This window comes from Micromesistius poutassou (assembly GCF_964030765.1).
Source record: "Micromesistius poutassou genome assembly, chromosome: 21".
Lineage (NCBI taxonomy): Eukaryota > Metazoa > Chordata > Actinopteri > Gadiformes > Gadidae > Micromesistius > Micromesistius poutassou.
Genome location: NC_140291.1, coordinates 1931049 through 1950707, shown reverse-complemented (window position 1 = coordinate 1950707; position 19659 = coordinate 1931049). Strand labels below are relative to the sequence as shown.

The 19659-nt window shown below is 48.6% G+C and overlaps 1 protein-coding gene across 1 annotated transcript in view; it reads left to right on the top strand.

The window, feature by feature from the left end:
* The window catches only part of myo15b (myosin XVB), a 41511-nt gene that overhangs the window by 11090 nt on the left and 10762 nt on the right, over positions 1 to 19659 (top strand). The window contains exons 17-42 of the mRNA XM_084485536.1: positions 360 to 485; positions 1085 to 1162; positions 1721 to 1872; positions 2547 to 2592; positions 2688 to 2812; positions 3400 to 3514; positions 3875 to 4050; positions 4984 to 5077; positions 7950 to 8012; positions 8665 to 8722; positions 9214 to 9338; positions 9783 to 9878; positions 10600 to 10835; positions 12106 to 12275; positions 12822 to 12894; positions 13698 to 13859; positions 14970 to 15076; positions 15720 to 15787; positions 15933 to 16017; positions 16229 to 16261; positions 16426 to 16491; positions 16783 to 16880; positions 17210 to 17518; positions 17862 to 17940; positions 18359 to 18484; positions 18999 to 19164. Coding sequence (XP_084341662.1) covers positions 360 to 485; positions 1085 to 1162; positions 1721 to 1872; positions 2547 to 2592; positions 2688 to 2812; positions 3400 to 3514; positions 3875 to 4050; positions 4984 to 5077; positions 7950 to 8012; positions 8665 to 8722; positions 9214 to 9338; positions 9783 to 9878; positions 10600 to 10835; positions 12106 to 12275; positions 12822 to 12894; positions 13698 to 13859; positions 14970 to 15076; positions 15720 to 15787; positions 15933 to 16017; positions 16229 to 16261; positions 16426 to 16491; positions 16783 to 16880; positions 17210 to 17518; positions 17862 to 17940; positions 18359 to 18484; positions 18999 to 19164 — 3032 coding nt within the window. The remainder of the gene's footprint in view (positions 1 to 359; positions 486 to 1084; positions 1163 to 1720; positions 1873 to 2546; positions 2593 to 2687; positions 2813 to 3399; positions 3515 to 3874; positions 4051 to 4983; positions 5078 to 7949; positions 8013 to 8664; positions 8723 to 9213; positions 9339 to 9782; positions 9879 to 10599; positions 10836 to 12105; positions 12276 to 12821; positions 12895 to 13697; positions 13860 to 14969; positions 15077 to 15719; positions 15788 to 15932; positions 16018 to 16228; positions 16262 to 16425; positions 16492 to 16782; positions 16881 to 17209; positions 17519 to 17861; positions 17941 to 18358; positions 18485 to 18998; positions 19165 to 19659) is intronic.

Below are 19659 nucleotides of genomic sequence, written 5' to 3'. Positions count from 1 at the left end.
ACGCACACACACACACACACACACACACGCATGCGCGTGGACGCACACACACACACACACACGCACGCACGCACACACACACACACACACACACACACACACACACACACACACACACACACACACACACACACACACACACACACACACACACACACACACGCACGCAGACACACACACACACACACACACACACACACACATTCCCATGCACGCATGCATGCATGCACAGAAAACATTTGCAATTCCTTTAAACCGCGACAAACTGCCAAAATGGTTCTCAGAAGGAACTCGTTGGTCCTGCTTGTTTGCGTTTCTCCGCGAGACTGAGAGAGAGTGTCTGTTCTCCTCATCGTCAGGCCACCGACCACACCTTCCTGCAGAAGTGCCACTATTACCATGGCAACAGCCCGTTCTACGCCAAGCCCAAGATCCCTCTGCCCGTCTTCACCGTTTACCACTACGCCGGCGCGGTCACCTACCAGGTGGGACCTCTCACACACTGACACACTCACACACACTGACACACTCACACACACTCACACACTCACACACTCACACACTCACACACTCAGGCACTCAGGCACTCACGCACTCACGCACTCACACACTCACACACTCACACTCTCACACACTCTCACACTCTCACACACTCTGTCCCTACTGACCATTACACACTCAGTGCTGCTGAGTCAGCCGGAAGTACTGTGCTTAAAGGTTGTATGATTGGTTACACTTCACTCTAACAGGACACTTACACTACATTACAGTGTCCTGTTAGAGCGTAATTACATTATAATGTAAGGTTTAATAAGAAATCAACAACAACATCTTACTGCATTAACTATTAACTAACTACCGTTAACATGTGTATTAGTGCTATGGAACAGTGTGACTACACAATTGGGTTAGGAATAGACAAAGCAAAGAGGTCCATGACAGTCCATAATGTTATTGCATATTAAGCTCATGCTGTCACAAGTTGTAACAGTGCTTTTAACATGTGTAACAACAACGTGACAATGACGTTCATGTGATGTGTTACCGTGTCGGGTTTCAAATAATGTCTGCTTGGACCCTGTAGGTCCATAACTTCCTGAACAAGAACCACGACCAGTTCCGGACGGAGGTGGTGGAGCTGTTCGCCCGGAGCCGGCTCAAAGTAACCTCGCACACACACACACACGCACGCACGCACGCACGCATGCACGCACGCACGCACGCACACACACACACACATGCACGCATACACACGCACGCACGCACGCACGCACACAAAGACATGCACACACACACACACACACACACACAGCTGCACTTGCACACACGCACATGCACAAACTCACACACACACACACACACACACACACACACACACACACACACACAAACATGTTAATCATTTCAGTTAAAAATTCCTCTCCAGCCCAATTCCGCAAATCTCTTGAGGCCATTCCGTATAAATAACTAATTTCAAATATTGTTAATAATTGATCAGGTTTTGACAGAGTGTTTGAGACACTCAAAACAGACATTAGAAGCGGCACCATCCCTAGTGATACACAGGTTATCAACATTACACTGGCAGCCCAGTAATCAGCACCAGTAGACCCAGTTTAAGCCCCCTGAGGTGAGGCTTAAACTGGGGGGGGGGCGGCCGGCCTGCCGGCGGTGGCCCCCATGAATAATGCAGCAGCGTGCGCCGGTGTCCCGTGTCCAGACGGTGTCCGCACTCTTCCGGAAGCTTCAGGACGGCTACGCGCAGCAGAGGGAGCTGGGCTGGAGGGGGGGGAGGGGCCTCCGGCAGCAGCCCGCCACCGTCGCCTCCCGCTTCCTGCAGTCGCTGAGCGAGCTCACGACGCGCCTGGAGAGGTAAGCCCCCCGGAGAACCCGCAGGAGAGGGCGAGGTAGAGGGGCCGTTCCCCGGACACCAGAGCCTCCCACTCAAACACTCTGAAGCTCGGGGGAGGTACTAGCCAGAGTAAGAACGAAGTTTTGAAACGATCCAAACCGAAGATGTCCCTTCAGGCTTTTCCCTCAGAAGCCACTCCCCCCCCCAAAACATGTGATTGGGTGGGCCGGGCTTTAGCGATAGGTCTTAGCCGCTAGCCTTGTGGCTAGGCTAAGACGTGGGCGGGCCGAGTGGGCACAGGTATAGCCGGGTTAGGTTGGTAGACTGACAGGTAGGCCAGCCAATCGTTTCATTTAATTTCATCATAATTCATTTGATTATTGGACCGGCTTATTACAGGACTGAGGAAGCCACAGATACCAGTTGTTGTTTTTTCTTTGTTTTGTCAAAGCCTTTGATTTATTGTTTGCGTTCGGGATGTACCTTTCAATAAATATACCCCGAGAAATGCTTCTAAAATACATTGCCTACCCTAGGTTTGAATGAAGCGTCACAACCGCAGAGTGTGAGAATGGCTTCTACATCGGATTGCAATTCAATAATCAACCTGAAAATAACCTCATTCGATGTTTCCCTCGCGCATATTGTTATTTTGTTATTATTTTTTTGTCATTATGTTATTTTCTACCCCCAGGTGTAAAACCACATTCATCCGTTGCTTCAAGCCAAACTATGTCAAGGTAGAGTCCGCTCTGAACGCTAACGTCTCTTATTTGACTCAAACCACAACAAAGCTCTGTCTGACGTGATGAAACCAATCGCCCTGCTCCTCCAGCTCCCGGGTATCTTCGACGTGGACTACATGTCGGCCCAGCTGAGGCATGCTGGGATGCTGGAGACCATCCACATCAGGAAGGAGGGCTTCCCGGTCCGCATCCCCTACTCCAGCTTCATGGAGAGGTGTCCCTCCCTCTCTCAGCCTGAGTGTTTCACCGTTGGTACACAGATACAGTATATGTATATACCTATATCTGTGTATGTATTTATTCAACATGTATAGATGTAGATAGAGTCATCATGTCATCTGAGTTCAAATGGTGGTCTTACTCCTTCTCCTCCTCCCCCCCCACCTCCTCCTCCTCCTCCCCCCCTCCTCCTCCTCCTCTTTCTACTCTTCTTCTTCATCTTCCACCTCCTCTTCCTCCTCCTCTTCCTCCTCTTCCTCCTCATCTTCCACCTCCTCTTCCTCCTCCTCTTCATCCATCTCCTCTTCCTTCTGATTCTTCCTCCTCCTCAACCTCCGTGGTCTTCCTCCTTCTGTGCGTCTGTGTGTGTGTGTGTGTGTGTGTGTGTGTGTGTGTGTGTGTGTGTGTGTGTGTGTGTGTGTGTGTGTCTATGTGTGTGTGCATGTGTGTGTGTGTGTGTGTGTGTGTGTGTGTGTGTGTCTGTGTGTGTGTGTGTGTGTGTGTGTGTGTGTGTGTGTGTGCATGTGTGTGTGTGTGTCTGTGTCTGTGTCTGTGTGTGTGTGTGTGTGTGTGTGTGTGTAGGTACGGTGTGCTGTTACCCGTGCGGACCGAGGGAGTGTCGGACCAGGAACAGACCGTCTCCATCCTGGAGATGTTCGCTGCCGAGGAAGGGCAGTACGAGCTGGGGGTCAGCAAGGTGGTCCAAACACACATACACACACACAAGTGCACACACACACACACACACACACACATGTGCACACATATGCGCACACACATGCAAACACACACGCAGCCGTACGTGCATACATATGCACACACACACACACACACACACACACACACACACACATACACAAAGACGTGCACACACACACACAGCTGCACTTGCACACACGCACATGCACACACAAACACACACACACACACACACACACACACACACACAAAGACATGTGCACACACACGCACACACACAGCTGCACTTGCACTTGCACACTTGCACTCCCCCCCCCCCCCCCCCCCTCTCCTTACCTGAGACCCTCGCCCTCCCCAGGTGTTCCTGAAGGAGCGTCTCCACCAGCAGGTGGAGGAGAAGTGGAGCAGCACCCAGACCTGGGCGGCCGTCACCATCCAGAGGAACATCAGGGGCTTCATCTGCCGCAGGAACTTCCGCTTCTTCAAGCAGAAGGCCATCATCATTCAGAGCCACATCCGGGGGCACCAGGCCAGGTGACCGGAGCGACGGGCAGAGAGAGAGGGAGAGAGAGAGAGCAGAAGAGAGACTGATTTAAAAAAATGAGCTCCTCCTCGATTTTATTTCTGCCGTTCCGACCAGTGGCGTAAATATCGACGGTGCAATCGGTGCAGCTGTCCGGGGCCCAGACGCCGGCAGGGGCCCATGGAGGAAGCCTTTTGGGGCCCCCAAAATGCCGTCCTTATATTTCTTCCCCATATCAATAGGCATCACCCGCCCCCCCCCCCGTCAACAATCCCGTCCGATCGATCGCAACTCCGCTATGGCATCAACGGTGCAAAAATATTTGCACCGGGGCCGTCAACCATGATGCCGGGGCCGTCAACCATGATGTTACACCACTGGTTCCGACGTGTTGCGTTGACACACGTCTGCGATTGACAGGTTCCCCAAACCAATCAGGGAAGAGGCGCCCTGTTAGCCGGTCAGAAATGCTCAGAAATGGGGGGCGAGGATTGAACTTGTCTTACACGGAGGCAGGCACAGTCAACCAAAGAATTATTCTTAGACCGTATTAACAGTCATTTACACCGCATGTCACTGGTAGCTGACGGATGTCTATGCCACACTTTTGTTCACAAATGACACCAGAATTATAGCGTCTTTATCTCTGAAGCACCATTAATAGACATAGCTGGAAGAAGCTATCAAGAACTATCAAGAGTGAAACTTTTTTTTAGGGTCATTCAAATGAACACACATTGGATATATGATACAAAGAAAGCACTTACGCAATTTTCAATAAAATAAATTCAATTAAGTTCATGGATTTTGTTTGTAATTGCTAATTACATAATGGCCAATTAAAGGCCAAATAGTTACCAGTAAAGTGCTTATCAAGGGCCGATCAAGACGGTGGTTATGAGTGTGTGTGTGTGTGAGTGACCACTGCCCCCTGTCTGCACCAGGAAGCACTACAAGAGACTGAAGCAGTCCTTCACCCAGTTCTGGGCCACCATGCTCATCACCAGGAACACTATCAAGAGACGTCACTGGAGGAAGGTAGCGTGCACACACACGCACTCACACACTCATACGTATACGCACACACGCACACACGCACAAGCACACGTACACACACACACATACACGCGTGCCTACATACACACACACACATACACACACACACACACACACACACACACAAACGCACACACGTAAACACGCTCACGCTAGATTGACTAGAGAGCGAGATAAAGGAGATATTGAGGAGTCATTTTTCCAGTGATGTCACAGATACTGTTTCTTGGCAACAATTTATTGACAGACCGTAACACAAAAAAAAAATCCTGCTTTGATTCAGCCAATCGTGATGCCTGGGTGTGTGTGTGTGTGTTGGCCATACCCTGCGTTGACAACACCCTTTCTGCCCTCAGGACTGTTTAAACATTTTCTAATTTCTCTTTCAATTTCTTGTCTTTTGATGTCGCCAAGCTGTCGGCTGGATTTCATCGAACATACCTTTTTCCTTTTCGCTGTTTTTTCATTTGTCAATCGTCCTTTTCTCTGTGGCTCTCTATGGCTCTGGTTCCCTCTTGTTGTGATTTAAAAAGATAATCTCTGATATTTGGCAGATCTTTGAGAAGCTCATTGTGAATGAGGTTATGAATGTTAGGCTACGAATAGGGAGTCAGGCTTCAGGTTTTATATGCTTTAGACTTCGGACCCTCATTGATGACTGTTATGTTTACATTTCAATATACACCCACGTTTTAATGTGTTTCACCCATCAGCTATGTGACCACCATCCCTCCTAAAGTCCACGCCTTCTCCATTTCATAATGGAAAGGTATTTCCTGGGGAAAGATAATTGGGTGAAAGACTCCAGGTTGTTGGTAAAGTTGCTATGTTGTAAGAGTAGGAATGAAAGTCATACAAGTGGCAAGTAGTTCAAGTATAAATATTTTTTTATTGCTGATATGTAAATGAGCACATCACTAGCATAGTTTCTTTTCAGAATATTAAATATTGATAAGGGAAATATCAGAATTGGATCCCATCCTATTAATGATTGCTTCAATAAAACACACCCTCCAGGCAAACACACGCAAACACAGGCACGCACAAACACACACACACACACACACACGCACACACACTCATCGTCACACTCTCTCACCCACACACACACACACACGCACACACACACACACACACACACAACACACCTGCAGTATACCTGTACCCAAGGCTCGTGTCTTGGACTTCAGCCTCTCGCTGAAACCAGAGTCCTGCTGACAGCTCTCCTCTTCACCCCTTCACTTCTCCGCCCACAGTCAGTAGACTGAAGCCCCGCGCTGGCAGCAGGTAAGACTCCTCTGGGCTTTCATACTCGTCGTCCGCCCTGCTAGCGCACTGCTGAACGCGTCGTACGAGGGAAGTTAGGATAGCTTAGAGGAGGGACACATCGGAGTGAAGCCAGGCTGTGTCTGACCGCCTGTAAAAAGACACCTCAGTGTTGGCTTTCACAATAGCCATGTAGGACAGCAAGTGTCCTGTGTTGACCTGTAACCTTTAGACATCTTTTCTCTTTTAAGGTTTTTTTAACTCGTACTACGCTGTGGGAAAGCCGCTGAGCACATTTTTAACGAGTGGTGGGTTTGTTAACGTCGTTATTTTCACAAAGTTGTGAGTAGTGTTGTGTGAGCGATTATGCCCTGGTACATCGTTGGGTGTTGACGTTTATGATGGGTGGACTATGGACTGGGTTGCTGTCATTCTTATGTTCGCACACAACCACGCGCGCACGCACGCACACACACACACACACACACACACACACACACACACACACACAGAAACACACACACACGCACACACACACACACACACACACACACACACACACACATTCAAAAGGCCTATCAGCTTTATAACTTCTTAAAGGTTACCTCCTCTATCACCTGCTCTTTATATAGAGCCTTGTTCTTGGTTGTTGGGGCAGAGCCGATCCTCCCCACTGTGGTTTTGTGACTAATCTCTTTGATTTAGACACATAAGACACACTTTGATTTAGACACATATTCGGGTTGGGCCACCTTTGTGTGTGTTTGGGGGTGTGTGTGTGTGTATGCATACGTGTGTGTGTGTGTGTGTGTGTGTGTGTGTGTGTGTGTGTGTGTGTGTGTGTGTGTGTGTGTGTGTGTGTGTGTGTGTGTGTGTGTGTGGGGGTGCGGTGCAGTGCGTGTTTGTGCGTGCTTTTTTGACCATAAAGTTCGGAGGTCAATGGTTGAACTGTGTAGAAATATGGAAAACAATCATAAATGGTTTTCCAAGCACAAATGTCTTATCTGTCACTTGTTTCAAGGTATAATAGACACTTACTTTGATGTGAGCATTCTGCCAAAATGAACAATCGGTCGGTTTCTGCCAATGGATAACATAATTGAATATCATATCAAAAGACAACACAACACGTCCATTTATTTCCTGATAGGTTTGAGTCGTCGTCTTGACTCTTGTAATCATTTGACCGCTTCTGGGCGGGCCTAGGGCCTGCATGGGTGCAGCAGGTGTATATAACCGGCCCTGCGTCTAAGAATAGCTCCCTTTCAGCATCAGACCTCTGATCGCCTCTGATCAACGAGAAGTGAGTGTTTAGTGTCAGTTTAACGCACCGGTACGTCAGACATCAGAACCTCAACCCCCGTGGACTAGGGGTCGGAGGGGAGAATAAGCGATGACGATAAGGGATTGACCGTCAATTCTGCTTTCCTTTCTTCTTCTTCTTCTTCTTTCGAACGGTTTACCAAACGACTGAGCCATGGAAAAGCTCTGTGTCAATATTATCCTCGTGTGGGATCACTGATGCGACGTATCAAGATGTTCGTGTTGGTCGGCTGAAGCGACTGCTCTCCCTTCTCCCTGTGCCCAGATAAACAAGGAGAAGAGCAGACTGAGAGAAGCCAGCAGGCAGAAGTCTATACCTCCCGGGATGGTGAGTTTGTTTCTGACCGGGGGGGGGGGGGTGACCAGCTTGGCGTAGTTGGACCGAGTTCACTGGGAGTATGTTCATGTTAATAATTTCTTTAATGCTCCATTAAATGGTGTCTGGTGACCAACAAGCCATCAAGCGGTGGATCTGGTGTATTCATCATCGTTTCTTCACCTACCGGTTGTTTTTTTAACCACGTTCAACACATGTGGATCCAGCCTCCTATTATCAAAAATACTCACCATTGTGTGGACTTAAAGTATAAAGGTTGTTGTCTGAGATGGGAAGGTTTTTTTGCTGTGATCGTGGTTAACGGTTGTTAACGGTTGTTGTTCAGAGTTCGACTAGACTCAGCATAGCCACCCCCCCCCCCCCCCCCCCCCCCCCCCCCTCCTACTTGTTGTATGTTGTACGACCTGGCACTTAATGTACGCACTTATTGTAGGTTGTATCTAGTTATAGTGCTTAGTTATGTGGCATCTTAGCCTAGCTATCTTTGTTGTATACGGGGAATGGGTTAACTTAGCAGTTGTTAGTGCTTTGCACTTGGTTCTATGAACAGCCTTACTTACGTACTTATTGTAAGTCACTTTGGATAAAAGTGTCTGCTAAATGCCCTCAATGTAAATGTAAATGGTTGTGATCCTCTCGTCAGGACGTGGGAATGTTGGAGATCCCGGCGGAGCTGTCGGCGAGGCTACGTGGTTCAGCCGGTGAGCCGACACTGCTGTTGCTTGGCTACACAAAAACAATTCGCTCTGAAAGCCTCCTGAAAGCTTCCCAACCGGAACGCAACTACAATCGGACACACAGTACAGTTCGGTTTGAAAGCTTTCAAACCGAAAGCTTTCAAACCGGAACGCAACTACAATTGGATACACAGTACAGTTCGGTTTGAAAGCTTCCTGAAAGCTTCCCAACCGGAACGCAACAACAATTGGATACACAGTACGGTTCGGTTTGAGAGCTTTCAAACCGAAAGCTTTCAAACCGCAACGAACAACAGCTAGATACACAATAAAGTTTGGTTCGAGAGCTTCCTGGAAGCTTCCCAACCGGAACGCAACAACAATTGGACACACAGTACAGTTCGGTTTGAGAGCTTTCAAACCGAAACGAACAACAATTAGATACACAAAACAGTTCGGTTCGAGAGCTTCCTGGAAGCTTCCCAACCGAAACGCAGCGTTCCTTCACCCACCAGGGCAGCAGCACGCGTCCAACGTGACGGAGGTGGCGCCCCCGCAGGTGAAGGCTGAGAACAACCTGAGGCTGCCGCCGGACGTGGACAGCTACCCGTTCTCCCGCTACGCCCTCTCGGCGCTCCAGGTAAACGCGGCGGAGGCCCCAGCGGGTTAAAACTTAAAACCCCGGATGGTACAAGGGCCCGACGGCGGATCAGGGCCCCCGAAAATGTTAGAGCCGGCACTGGAGAAAATCCTTCTGTACCTGTCTGTGTGATCAAACCGTTTTTTTTGCTTTTTATTTTATCTTTTTTCTTATAGACGTTCTTATTAAATTATTTTGTGTTGTGTCCACTCTGTAAAGCGTATTTGAGTATTTAAAAAAGCGCTATAATATTATTATTATTATTTAATTGTTTTATAATATTATTCTTAAATTATCAATGAATTATTACTGTTATTATTATCAATTTAATTAATCACATCAGCTAAAATGTAAACAACTGCAAAATAGCGCTTCATCTTTTGGAATCGATTTCTTCCCGACCGTCCCGACCCGTGTTGTTGAACGTGTCCTCTCCTGTCCCAGGACACGTGGAGCCAGCCTCAGGGCTACCCCCTGCATCGGCCCCTCACCAGCCTGGACCCCGACGACGCACACACCGCCCTGGAGCTCTACAAGCTGGTGAGAGGGTCACCGCGCACACACGCACCACGCACGCACGCACGCACCACGCACGCACGCACACACCACGCACGCACGCACACACCACGCACGCACGCACACACGCACACACACACACACACACACACACACACACACACACACACACACACACACACACACACACACACACACACGCATGCACAGCACACACACCCACACACACTCTTCTCATCATTCCATACTCCAACATTTAAACACAGGCTTTAAAAAGCATAGTTTTGTTTTTCACAGAGAATTTTAAACTGTACTTTTATGTCAATAAGAGGCAAAGTTTGTGTTCATATCGATCCCATCCAGCGCTTGTAGGCTCTGAAAGCTGTGAAATGACCATACCAAAAGTTTAGTTAATTACAATGTTGACATCTTGTGCCTGCTTTCACCAACTTGGAATGAAGATGAATAAAATGTATCCATACATCAAAAATATAAAAGATTCAGAAGATCTTAATCGTCCATTATTCGTCATTTTGTTACAAACAATAATCAAAATGCCATAGAAGTAAAAACAGAGATAAATTGCAATGCGGCCTAGTACACATTAAATTAAACAAAGATTCATTGTGATTTCAATAAATCAGACGTATTGAAAAGTACCCTTGCATCGAAAATAAAATATCGATTGTGAACGATGAACTCCTCCTATTGACATGTAATTGACCCGACCACCCCCCCTCCGTAGATCATGCGCTTCACCGGCGAGTCGGAGCTCAGCGGCTGGCAGGAGCAGATGCTGGGGAACTACATCGTGGAGAAGGCCCAGGCCCGGCCGGCCCTCAGGGACGAGGTGCTGGCCCAGCTGGTCTACCACACCTGGGGAGAGGGCGAGCAGGCGGGGGCTCTGAGGGGCTGGCTGATGCTGGCCTGCTGCCTCAGTGCCTTCGCCCCCTCGCCGGCCATGGACAAGTCCCTGCTCAAGTAAAGTGGTCTGGGACGCGGAGGGAGGATGATAGTATACTCAATTAGATGTTGATGAACCGTAGACTGTTGTTTGTGGAGGGTGGTGGATGTCAGTGAAGAATAAGAGAGACCAGACCGATGTAGAAGTTGGGGTCAAACCACCACAGTGGTCTGTGTGATCGTAACAAACTCTCCTGATGTTTCACTAAAACATCGGTTAGAATTTGCCCAGATTCATGTTGTGCCGGTAAATGACTGTGACCATACTGTAGGTGTACTTGATTGGCGATTCACAGTTTTTTTGTTGTCCATTAATTTACTCTCTATATTAAGTAGAACATCACGAGTTACTGTAATCTTAACTTAAAATCCAGATGTTATTGGGTGAGTAGTACAACAAGAGTCACTGCAGGTGGTTAATAAGTAGAACACCAAGAGTACGTAAGTGTAATCTTAACTTCAGGCGGTTATGAGGGGGAGTGGGCCGAGTAATGGGCGCGGTGTTGACTCGCAAACATCAGTGAATACAAGTCCCCTTTGAGTAACGCCTCTTGCCCACTGTACACGTCCGTCGACGGATGGGGGCTTTTTGACGCGTCCATGTGTTTTCCCGGGTTGTATAACAAAGGCGATTTCATTGAACAGTGCACTTGCGTATATTTGCATAACGCGATCTGATTGGGTGACGGATCCGTCGCTGCCTGAAAAGTTAAACTTTTCCTCAACTTTTGGACACGAAGAGACGGAGCCGACTTGACGGACGGACCCACAATGCATTTCGGGAGCGTCCCACGCAAAGTCAGGCGTGAGATCCGTCGACGGACGTGTACAGCGGGGGCAAGGGGCGTAACTTCCAAAGAGTGTAAATGACAGCGGGGTGTGTCTGTAGCCATTTCTCAATACCAAGTACGCGGACTACGTACTCGCGGACTTGGAAGTACGTACTTGGCAAGTCCGGACTTTCAACTACAGACTTCCGAGAACGCGAGTACGCACTCTGCAATTGGAACAACAGCGGACTCGATGATGCATCCTGGGATATTTAACGGTCCCAAGTCCACACGAGTCACCTCGGATGCGTCCTCGGTGGAACGGCCTCATCGAGAACGCATCGAGAACACTTTGAGAAAACCGGGTTTCACGACAGTACTCGCGTACTCGCGTACTTGGAATTGGAACAGTGCTTGGGCTACCACTGATGACGTTTACCGAGAACGCAAGTACACGAGTACACAGGAGAACGCGAATTGAGAAACGGCTTGTGTCTGGGCGTGTGTCCCCCCACCAGGTACGTGTCGGACCGCGGGCCGGGCGAGTACCGAGCTCTGTGCCAACACAAGCTGCTGAGCTACCTGCAGCTGCCCGGCCCGGCCCCTCGCCTCCACCCCCCCACCCAGCTGGAGTGGACAGCCAATCAGAGGAAGGGCAAGATGGTGCTGGATGTGGAGACCTACAACGGTGAGGGGGTGGGGACGCAGGACGCCGCCCGCCTCGCTGGTCCGTCTCGGGTCGCCCGGGTCACCGACGGCACATTGGTGGCGGGCAGGGAACCGAAAAACTACTTTTTTTTTAAATTTAATTACTTACACCTTTACACTCTTTTTATTGTATTATTTTATGCACCATACCACCACAAAGTATATGTCAATAGATTTATTTTATTTCTTGAATAATTCGATTTTTTTTTTGTTATTTATATAGCCTATATATATATATATATTTTAAATATTTTTTATGTGGTATTTATATTATTTGAATGTAAAGTGTATTTTTATACCGTGAAATATGTAATGTATTATTACATTTTTAGTAGTAGTAATTAAGACACAGAAAATATCACAGATAATCTTTTCATCCAATTTTCTTTTTAAAAATCTCAAATATACGTAAACGTGTAAGACTCTAAATATACTCAAAGAAGTGGGCAAAAAACTCACGTACTGTGAGGAGTGAGTAAAATGTATGGAGTCTCTCTCTCTCCTCATTTTGATTATCCTCATCCAGATGAGAAGTTGACCTCAGAGGTGGAGTCCTGGACCACTGGAGAACAGCTGGCCTCCTGGCTCCTCTCCTACAGGTACGGGTTCAAATCCCTCTCCGTCTCAACTGCAAGGTAGCAACACGGCCATGCTAGGCTTCAACACTGCCAGGGTTTGGGGTTCAATCCCCTGTGCAGCTCAACGGGTAGAGCGTGGAATGAACACTGTCGGGGTTAGGGTTTGATTTTACCGGCGCCATCCATGCTTGGAATATATTCACTCATAGTTCTGACAGATGCTTCGGATAAAACAATCAACTAAAATACGGAATATTTATTTATATTTATTGATTCATTTATAATGTTGTACTTTCCTGTGTGTGCTGATATCTGATATATATCGGTGTGTGTGTGTGTGTGTGTGTGTGTGTGTGTGTGTGTGTGTGTTTGCATGTGCATGTGTGTGTGTTATGTGAATGTGTGTGCGTGTGTGTGTGTGTGTGTGTGTGTGTGTGCTTACATGTGTGTGAATGTGTATGTATTTCTGTGTGTGCGTGTGTGTATGTATGTCTGCGTATGAGTGTCTGCGTATGTATGTGTGTGTGTGTGTGTGTGTGTGTGTGTGTGTGTGTGTGTGTGTGCGTGTGTGTGTGTGTGTATGTGTGTCTGTGTTTCTGCATATCTGTGTGTGTGTGTGTGTGTGTGTGTGTGTGTGTGCGTGTGTGTGTGTGTTTCTGCGTTTGTGCGTATGTGCGTTTGTGTGTGTGTGTGTGTGTGTGTGTATGTGTGTCTGTGTTTCTACGTATATATGTCTGTGTGTCTGTGTGTGTGTGTGTGCGTGTTTCTGCGTTTGTTGTGCGTACGTGCCTTTGTGTGTGTGTGTGTGTGTGTCTCCCTCCCAGGGGAGTACCTGAAGCTCCGCTGGGCTGGTCCGTGTCTCTGCTGAACGACGACGGCTGGTCGGACCTCGCCGGCTGCGACTTCGTCATGGACCTCCTGTCCCAAGCGGAGGAGGACGCCTCGCCGCACGGAGACTTCCTCTACAGAGGAGGAGGAGGAGGAAGGTAGGCCACCTACCGTCTCCCTCATGGCCCGTGTGTGTGTGTGTAGGTCCATGAGGAGGAAGGTAGGCCACCTACCGTCTCCCTCGTGGCCCTGTGTGTGTAGGTCCATGAGGAGGACGGTAGGCGTCTACGCGGGTATTTATGAGACTTATGAGTAGTATTATGTGTAAAGTACTGGGTGATTAATTAATTGATTCACAGGGATTCAATTATGTTTAAATTATGTATAAATTGGTGGACAACTAAAACTACATGCCTGTGTTTTTGCTCCAACAACATTTCATTGTTATTCTGTAACAATGACAAAATAAAACTGAACTGAACTGAACTGACATCTGATAGGTGTGACCGTAGAATCACAGACAGTCCATGGGGCTCTTGGTTCCTCTTATACATGAATAATAAAACATACACACTGTACAGTATACAACAAGTGGCTCATGAACACAGCTCTCTATCGTCTCTATTGATATGCACATTTTAATTTTGGTTGGTAATCAGACTTTACCTCATCTGTTCCCTCACTTATTACAAAATCTTGTTGACACAAATTGTATGCATCTGTCTGTCTGTCTGTCTGTCTATATGTGTGTGTGTGTGTGTGTGTGTGTGTCTCGGTTTGTGTGTGTGTGTGTGTGTGTGTGTGTGTGTGTGTGTGTGTGTGAGTATGTGTGTGTTTGGGTGTGTGTGTGTGTGTGTGTGTGTGTGTGTGTGTGTGTGTGTGTGTGTGTGTGTGTGTATCTGTCTGTCTCTCTGCCTGTCTGCCTGCCTTTCTGTCTGTCTGCCTGTCTCTCTGTCTCTCTCTCTGTCTCTCTGTCTGCCTGTCTGTCTGCCTGCCTTTCTGTCTGCCTGCCTGTCTCTCTGTCTCTCTGTCTGCCTGCCTGTCTGTCTGCCTGCCTGTCTCACTCTCTGTCTCTCTGTCTGCCTGCCTGTCTCACTCTCTGTCTCTCTGTCTGCCTGTCCGCCTGCCTGTCTTTCTCTCTCTCCATATCTATCTCTCTGTCTCCCTGCCTGCCCGCCTGCCTGTCTCTCTGCCTGTCTCTCTCCCTGCCTGCCCCGCCCGCCTGCCTGCCTGTCTGTGTGTGTGTGTGTGTGTGTGTGTGTCTCCAGGATGGAGTTCACCGACCAGGACAGCTACATCCCCGCGGCCCCCGCCATGCAGGCCCCCCGCCTGCCCCTGTCCGGGGAGGGGTGGAGCCGAGAACAGCCAGGGGCGGGTAGGTCGACCCACCACAGAGCAGCGCCTTAGGTTCCCATCACAGACTCCTTTTTGTTTCCTTTGCATTTTTGCTCACTTTGTTCCCGTCCAGTGTCCAGAGTTTCCCAGTCTTCGGGCATTGAAGATAGACGGCCACATCGATCGCCATGTTGTCCTTGCCGTTAGTCCTGGGCTCATACCTAGTACATTCCTATCCCATTACTGTTGCTAAGCAGTTGAGACTCATAGCTTTGCAGTGGACTATGAAATGTCTCCCTCCTTGAGGTAGGGTTACACGCCTGAACCCGAGGATCAAGGCCCATTGATTAGAGGGGAATTTGCTGTGATCACAAAGACAAACTCCAAAGAACACAACCACTAAATCCTTTGTGCATTTTTGAAGTATTTGTCGGTGAATGGGGAAGCAGGGTTACCAGGGCAACTGATGTCATTTCTTTTGACAAAACGACAACCACAATGCTGAGTGTGTTTCATGAAAGGATTGTCGGGGACATTGACACAGTGAGCCTGAGGATTCTGATTCTGTCCTAGGCTTCAATGTTAATGAGGTTGATATCTGAGACTGGTATATGCCTGCACCAGACCACTTCCCCTCACACTCAGTTTATTCACTTCATCCGCCGTTCCTCATTGTATTCCAGCACGTGTTCGACAAATGGACGACTATGTGGATGGCTTGTTTGACTCTGTGCTGGAACCAGGAACCCCAGTATGTGTTATTATTATTTTTTTACATATTAATCAATCAAGTAAGCATGACATTCAAGTTGTGCTTATTGCTCAAGCAATGAATGCGAATGAATCTGTGAAAGTTTTTTGTGAATGGCTCTGACTGTGTGTGTGTGTGTGTGTAGGACAATGAGAGAGTGGCCATGTTGAACCGAAGGATGAGAGGAGGAGGAGGAATCGGACCAATGCATTCTGGGATGTATGGAGCTGGTAGGTTGACTTTCTCTTGCTCTCTCTCTCTCTCTCTCTCTCTCTATCGCTCTCACTCTCACTCCCTCTTTCTCTCTCCCTTTCTCTCTCCCTCTCTCTCTCTCTCTCTCTCTCTCTCTTTCTCTCTCTCTCTCTCTCCCCCCCTCTCCCCCCCTCTCTCTCTCTATCTGATGTTACTTATTAGAAAACATATTCTATTTTCCCTCTACAGGTATGCCTATGACAATGCCAGGCTATCCCGTTGGTAAGTTTGCGTATGCCTAAAACTAAACTAAAACGTGTCTCAATTCATACATAGTCACCTTTCTACAGTGTTGTCCTGTTAATGACGTCATGCTGATCACGGCATGTTGAAGATATCGTGTTAATAATGATGTCACGTTAATGATGATGTCATTCTCCGCCAAGGGATGCCAGTCAACCCGGCCATGCAGGGCTACGGCGGTGGAATGCCTATGATGCCACCCATGCCATGTAAACTCTCAGCTTTACTCTTTCATATCGATATCCTCTGTTTGAAAAACCGATAACGAAACTTACTTGAGCAGAGCAAATACTAGCCTGATAACAGAAACAGGCTAACACATGCATTCATATTATGCATCCAATCATATATTAAACACATGTAGAACACATGTATAATATATATAACATGTAATACACGTAATAAACTAATATATAACATATATATATAACACATGTATAATAAATAAATGTGAATGTATAAACATGTTAATGTATAACATGTATGCCTTCCCACCACAGCCATGATGATGCCGCAGATGGCCATGCCGGCACCAGCCCTCCCCATGCAGATGGATCCATCCCAACAAGCTCTGATCAACCAGCAGGCCTTCCTCATGGTGACAACACAACTCCCAACACAGCACAGCATGACACGACACGACACCGCACAACACAACACAACCACATCCCTGTGTCCACTCCCCCTCATGTGTTTGTTTTGGTGTCTATCTCTCCCCTTCTCCTCTTCTAACTCCTTCTCTCCCCTTCTCTCCCCTTCCCTCCTCTCCTCTCCTCTTCTCTCCTCTTCTCCTCTCTTCTCCCCTCTTCTCTCCCCCTCTCTCCCCCTCTCTCCTCTTCTCCTCCCTTCTCCCCTCTTCTTTCCCCTTCTTCCCCCCTCCTCGCCCCTTCTCTCCTCTCCCCTCCCCCCCCCCTTCTCTCCCTCCAGGCCCAGCAGATGACCATGCAGGCCATGTCTCTGTCCCAGCAGCAGCAGGCCCAGCAGCCCAAGGTTAAGCCCATAGCGGAGCGTTTCTCCAGGGACCGGGACCAGGAGAGGGAGAGGGAGAGGGGGAGGGAGAGGGACAGGGACAGGGACAGGGAGAGGGAGAGGGAGAGGGACAGGGAGAGGGAGAGGGACAGGGAGAGGGAGAAGGAGAGGAAGAAGGCACGCAGCCCCTCGACCTCCCCTCCCCGCCCAAGGCCCAAGGTGTCAGCAACCAAGCACAGCCCGAAGACCAAAACCTATGAGCCTCAGGTCAGTGTGTGTGTGTGTGTGTGTGTGTGTGTGTGTGTGTGTGTGATTATTAATATGTTCCGATGTCATTGGGAACCAATGTGTTAACGTGGACATATGTGTGTGTATGATTACTAATATGTTCCGATGTCACTGGGAACACATGTGTTTTGTGTGCGTGGACATGTGAGTGTGTGTGTGTGTGTGTGTGTGTGTGTGTGTGTGTGTGTGTGTGTGTGTGTGTGTGTGTGTGTGTGTGTGTGTGTGCTGTGGTCTACAGGGTGCACCTGTGGTTGGTTACAGGTGTGTTGTTGTGTTGCGTCTGCTTAGGGTTTGTGTCCCGTCTCGCTCTCTGTTTAAACAGCCGGAGAAACGCGTGGACGACTCTGATCCAGAAGACCCGGAAACCTTTAGAGACAAGAGGAATTACTTCCAGAAGATCGGTGGGTTGTGAAACTGTATTGTTCCTCTGCGTTGCTGTATTGTTAGTCCTCCTTCGATTGGACATTTTCATGATGACTCACACGGGACACAAAATGTCAACTTGAGCAAGCTGTTCAGTCTCTTCTTCAGAGTGCACTAGTCCTGTTAAAAGGTCCTTAAAGTTGACGTATTATACCATCCAGGTGTGAGTGTGATTAGCCGTTACAAGCCATTGTGAAAATCGGCCTCTTCTGACATCACAAGTGGGCGTGTCCACCTAGATGTGTGCTGGATAGATCAGTCTACCGGCCTTACCCAGTCGACTTTAGCAAACGTTGCCAATCAATGCGTCATACTACATCTAGGTGGACGCTGCCACAACCTCTAACCTCTGGCCTTCCGGAACTGTCTCTGTTCCTGTTCTGTGACCCCCCACAGGCACTCCGCGCTCAGCCAAAGCCCCACCCTCAGAGCCAGCTCCCCCGCCAGCAAGAAAACCCTGGAAGCCGCCCGTCTCCTCTCCTCCACCCCGCTCCTCTCCGCCCCCATCCCCAAAGCCTCCGGGTAAATACAGGAAGGGGTCTGGTTCCTCTGTGACCTCCTAACCAACCCAGCACACTTCTACACCTGATCCACCAAATCAAATCGTATTGGGGGCCAGAGATCATTGAATCAGGGAACCAGGACTAAAGTAAAACAAAAAACAGAGATGTGTGTGAAAATGTAGCCGGGTTATTTTTTGGGGGTTAGTTGAAAAACATTGCTTCAATCTTGATGGAAACAGGCGAAGGAGGAAAGACTGACACACACACACGCACACACATGCACGCGCACGCATGCACACGCACACACACACACACACACACTCTCACTCTCTCTCTCTCTCTCACTCACTCACTCACTCACTCACTCACTCACTCACTCACTCACTCACTCACACACACACACACACGCGGGCACCCACACACACACACACACACACACGGGCACCCACACACACACGCGCGGGCACCCACACACACACACACCGATTGAACTCCCCCCTAATTGGAAGAGCCTTCTTCCATCCCCTCCGCAGCCCTGCGGCACCACTCCCCCTCCCCGCCCAGGGAGGCCGCCCCCCCGCGACGGCCCTCGGTGGGCCCCCTGTCCCCCCAGGCCGAGCCCACCACCAGCATCCGGGACATCATCAAGATGTACAACAGCCGCCCGCCACCGGACCCCAAGCCCTTTGAGCCCGTCAGGTAACACACTGCCGCATGGCGCGCACACACACACACACACACACACACACACCACACACACACACACACACACACACGCAGGTGTTGTTCTGTCTCCTTGAGGTGCAGAGGGATTAGGGTGAGGGTTAGTTAGCTTTGCATCACGCGGACTGTGAATTGTTTTCTACACTGGGACTGGTATTAGGGCTGGACTAATGAAGTTGACTCGACACAGAAATGGACGACGGATAACTGGGATTATAGTATGTAGTCATGTAGGTATGTAGTCAGAGCAAGATATTCGGGTCAAATGATTTGAAGGCTTGTGCTTACAGCAGTGTTGTGCAAGTTCACACTTCACGTGAACTAGTTCAAAGTTCAGTTCATACAAAAGAAAATGAATGAATTCACGTTCATAGTTCACCAATTCAGCTTTGAACTAGTTCATGTTCAGCTCATTAACAGTTTTTTTTAGAAACCGAAGAAAAACTGTTGGAGTGAGTATTCTGTGCTTAT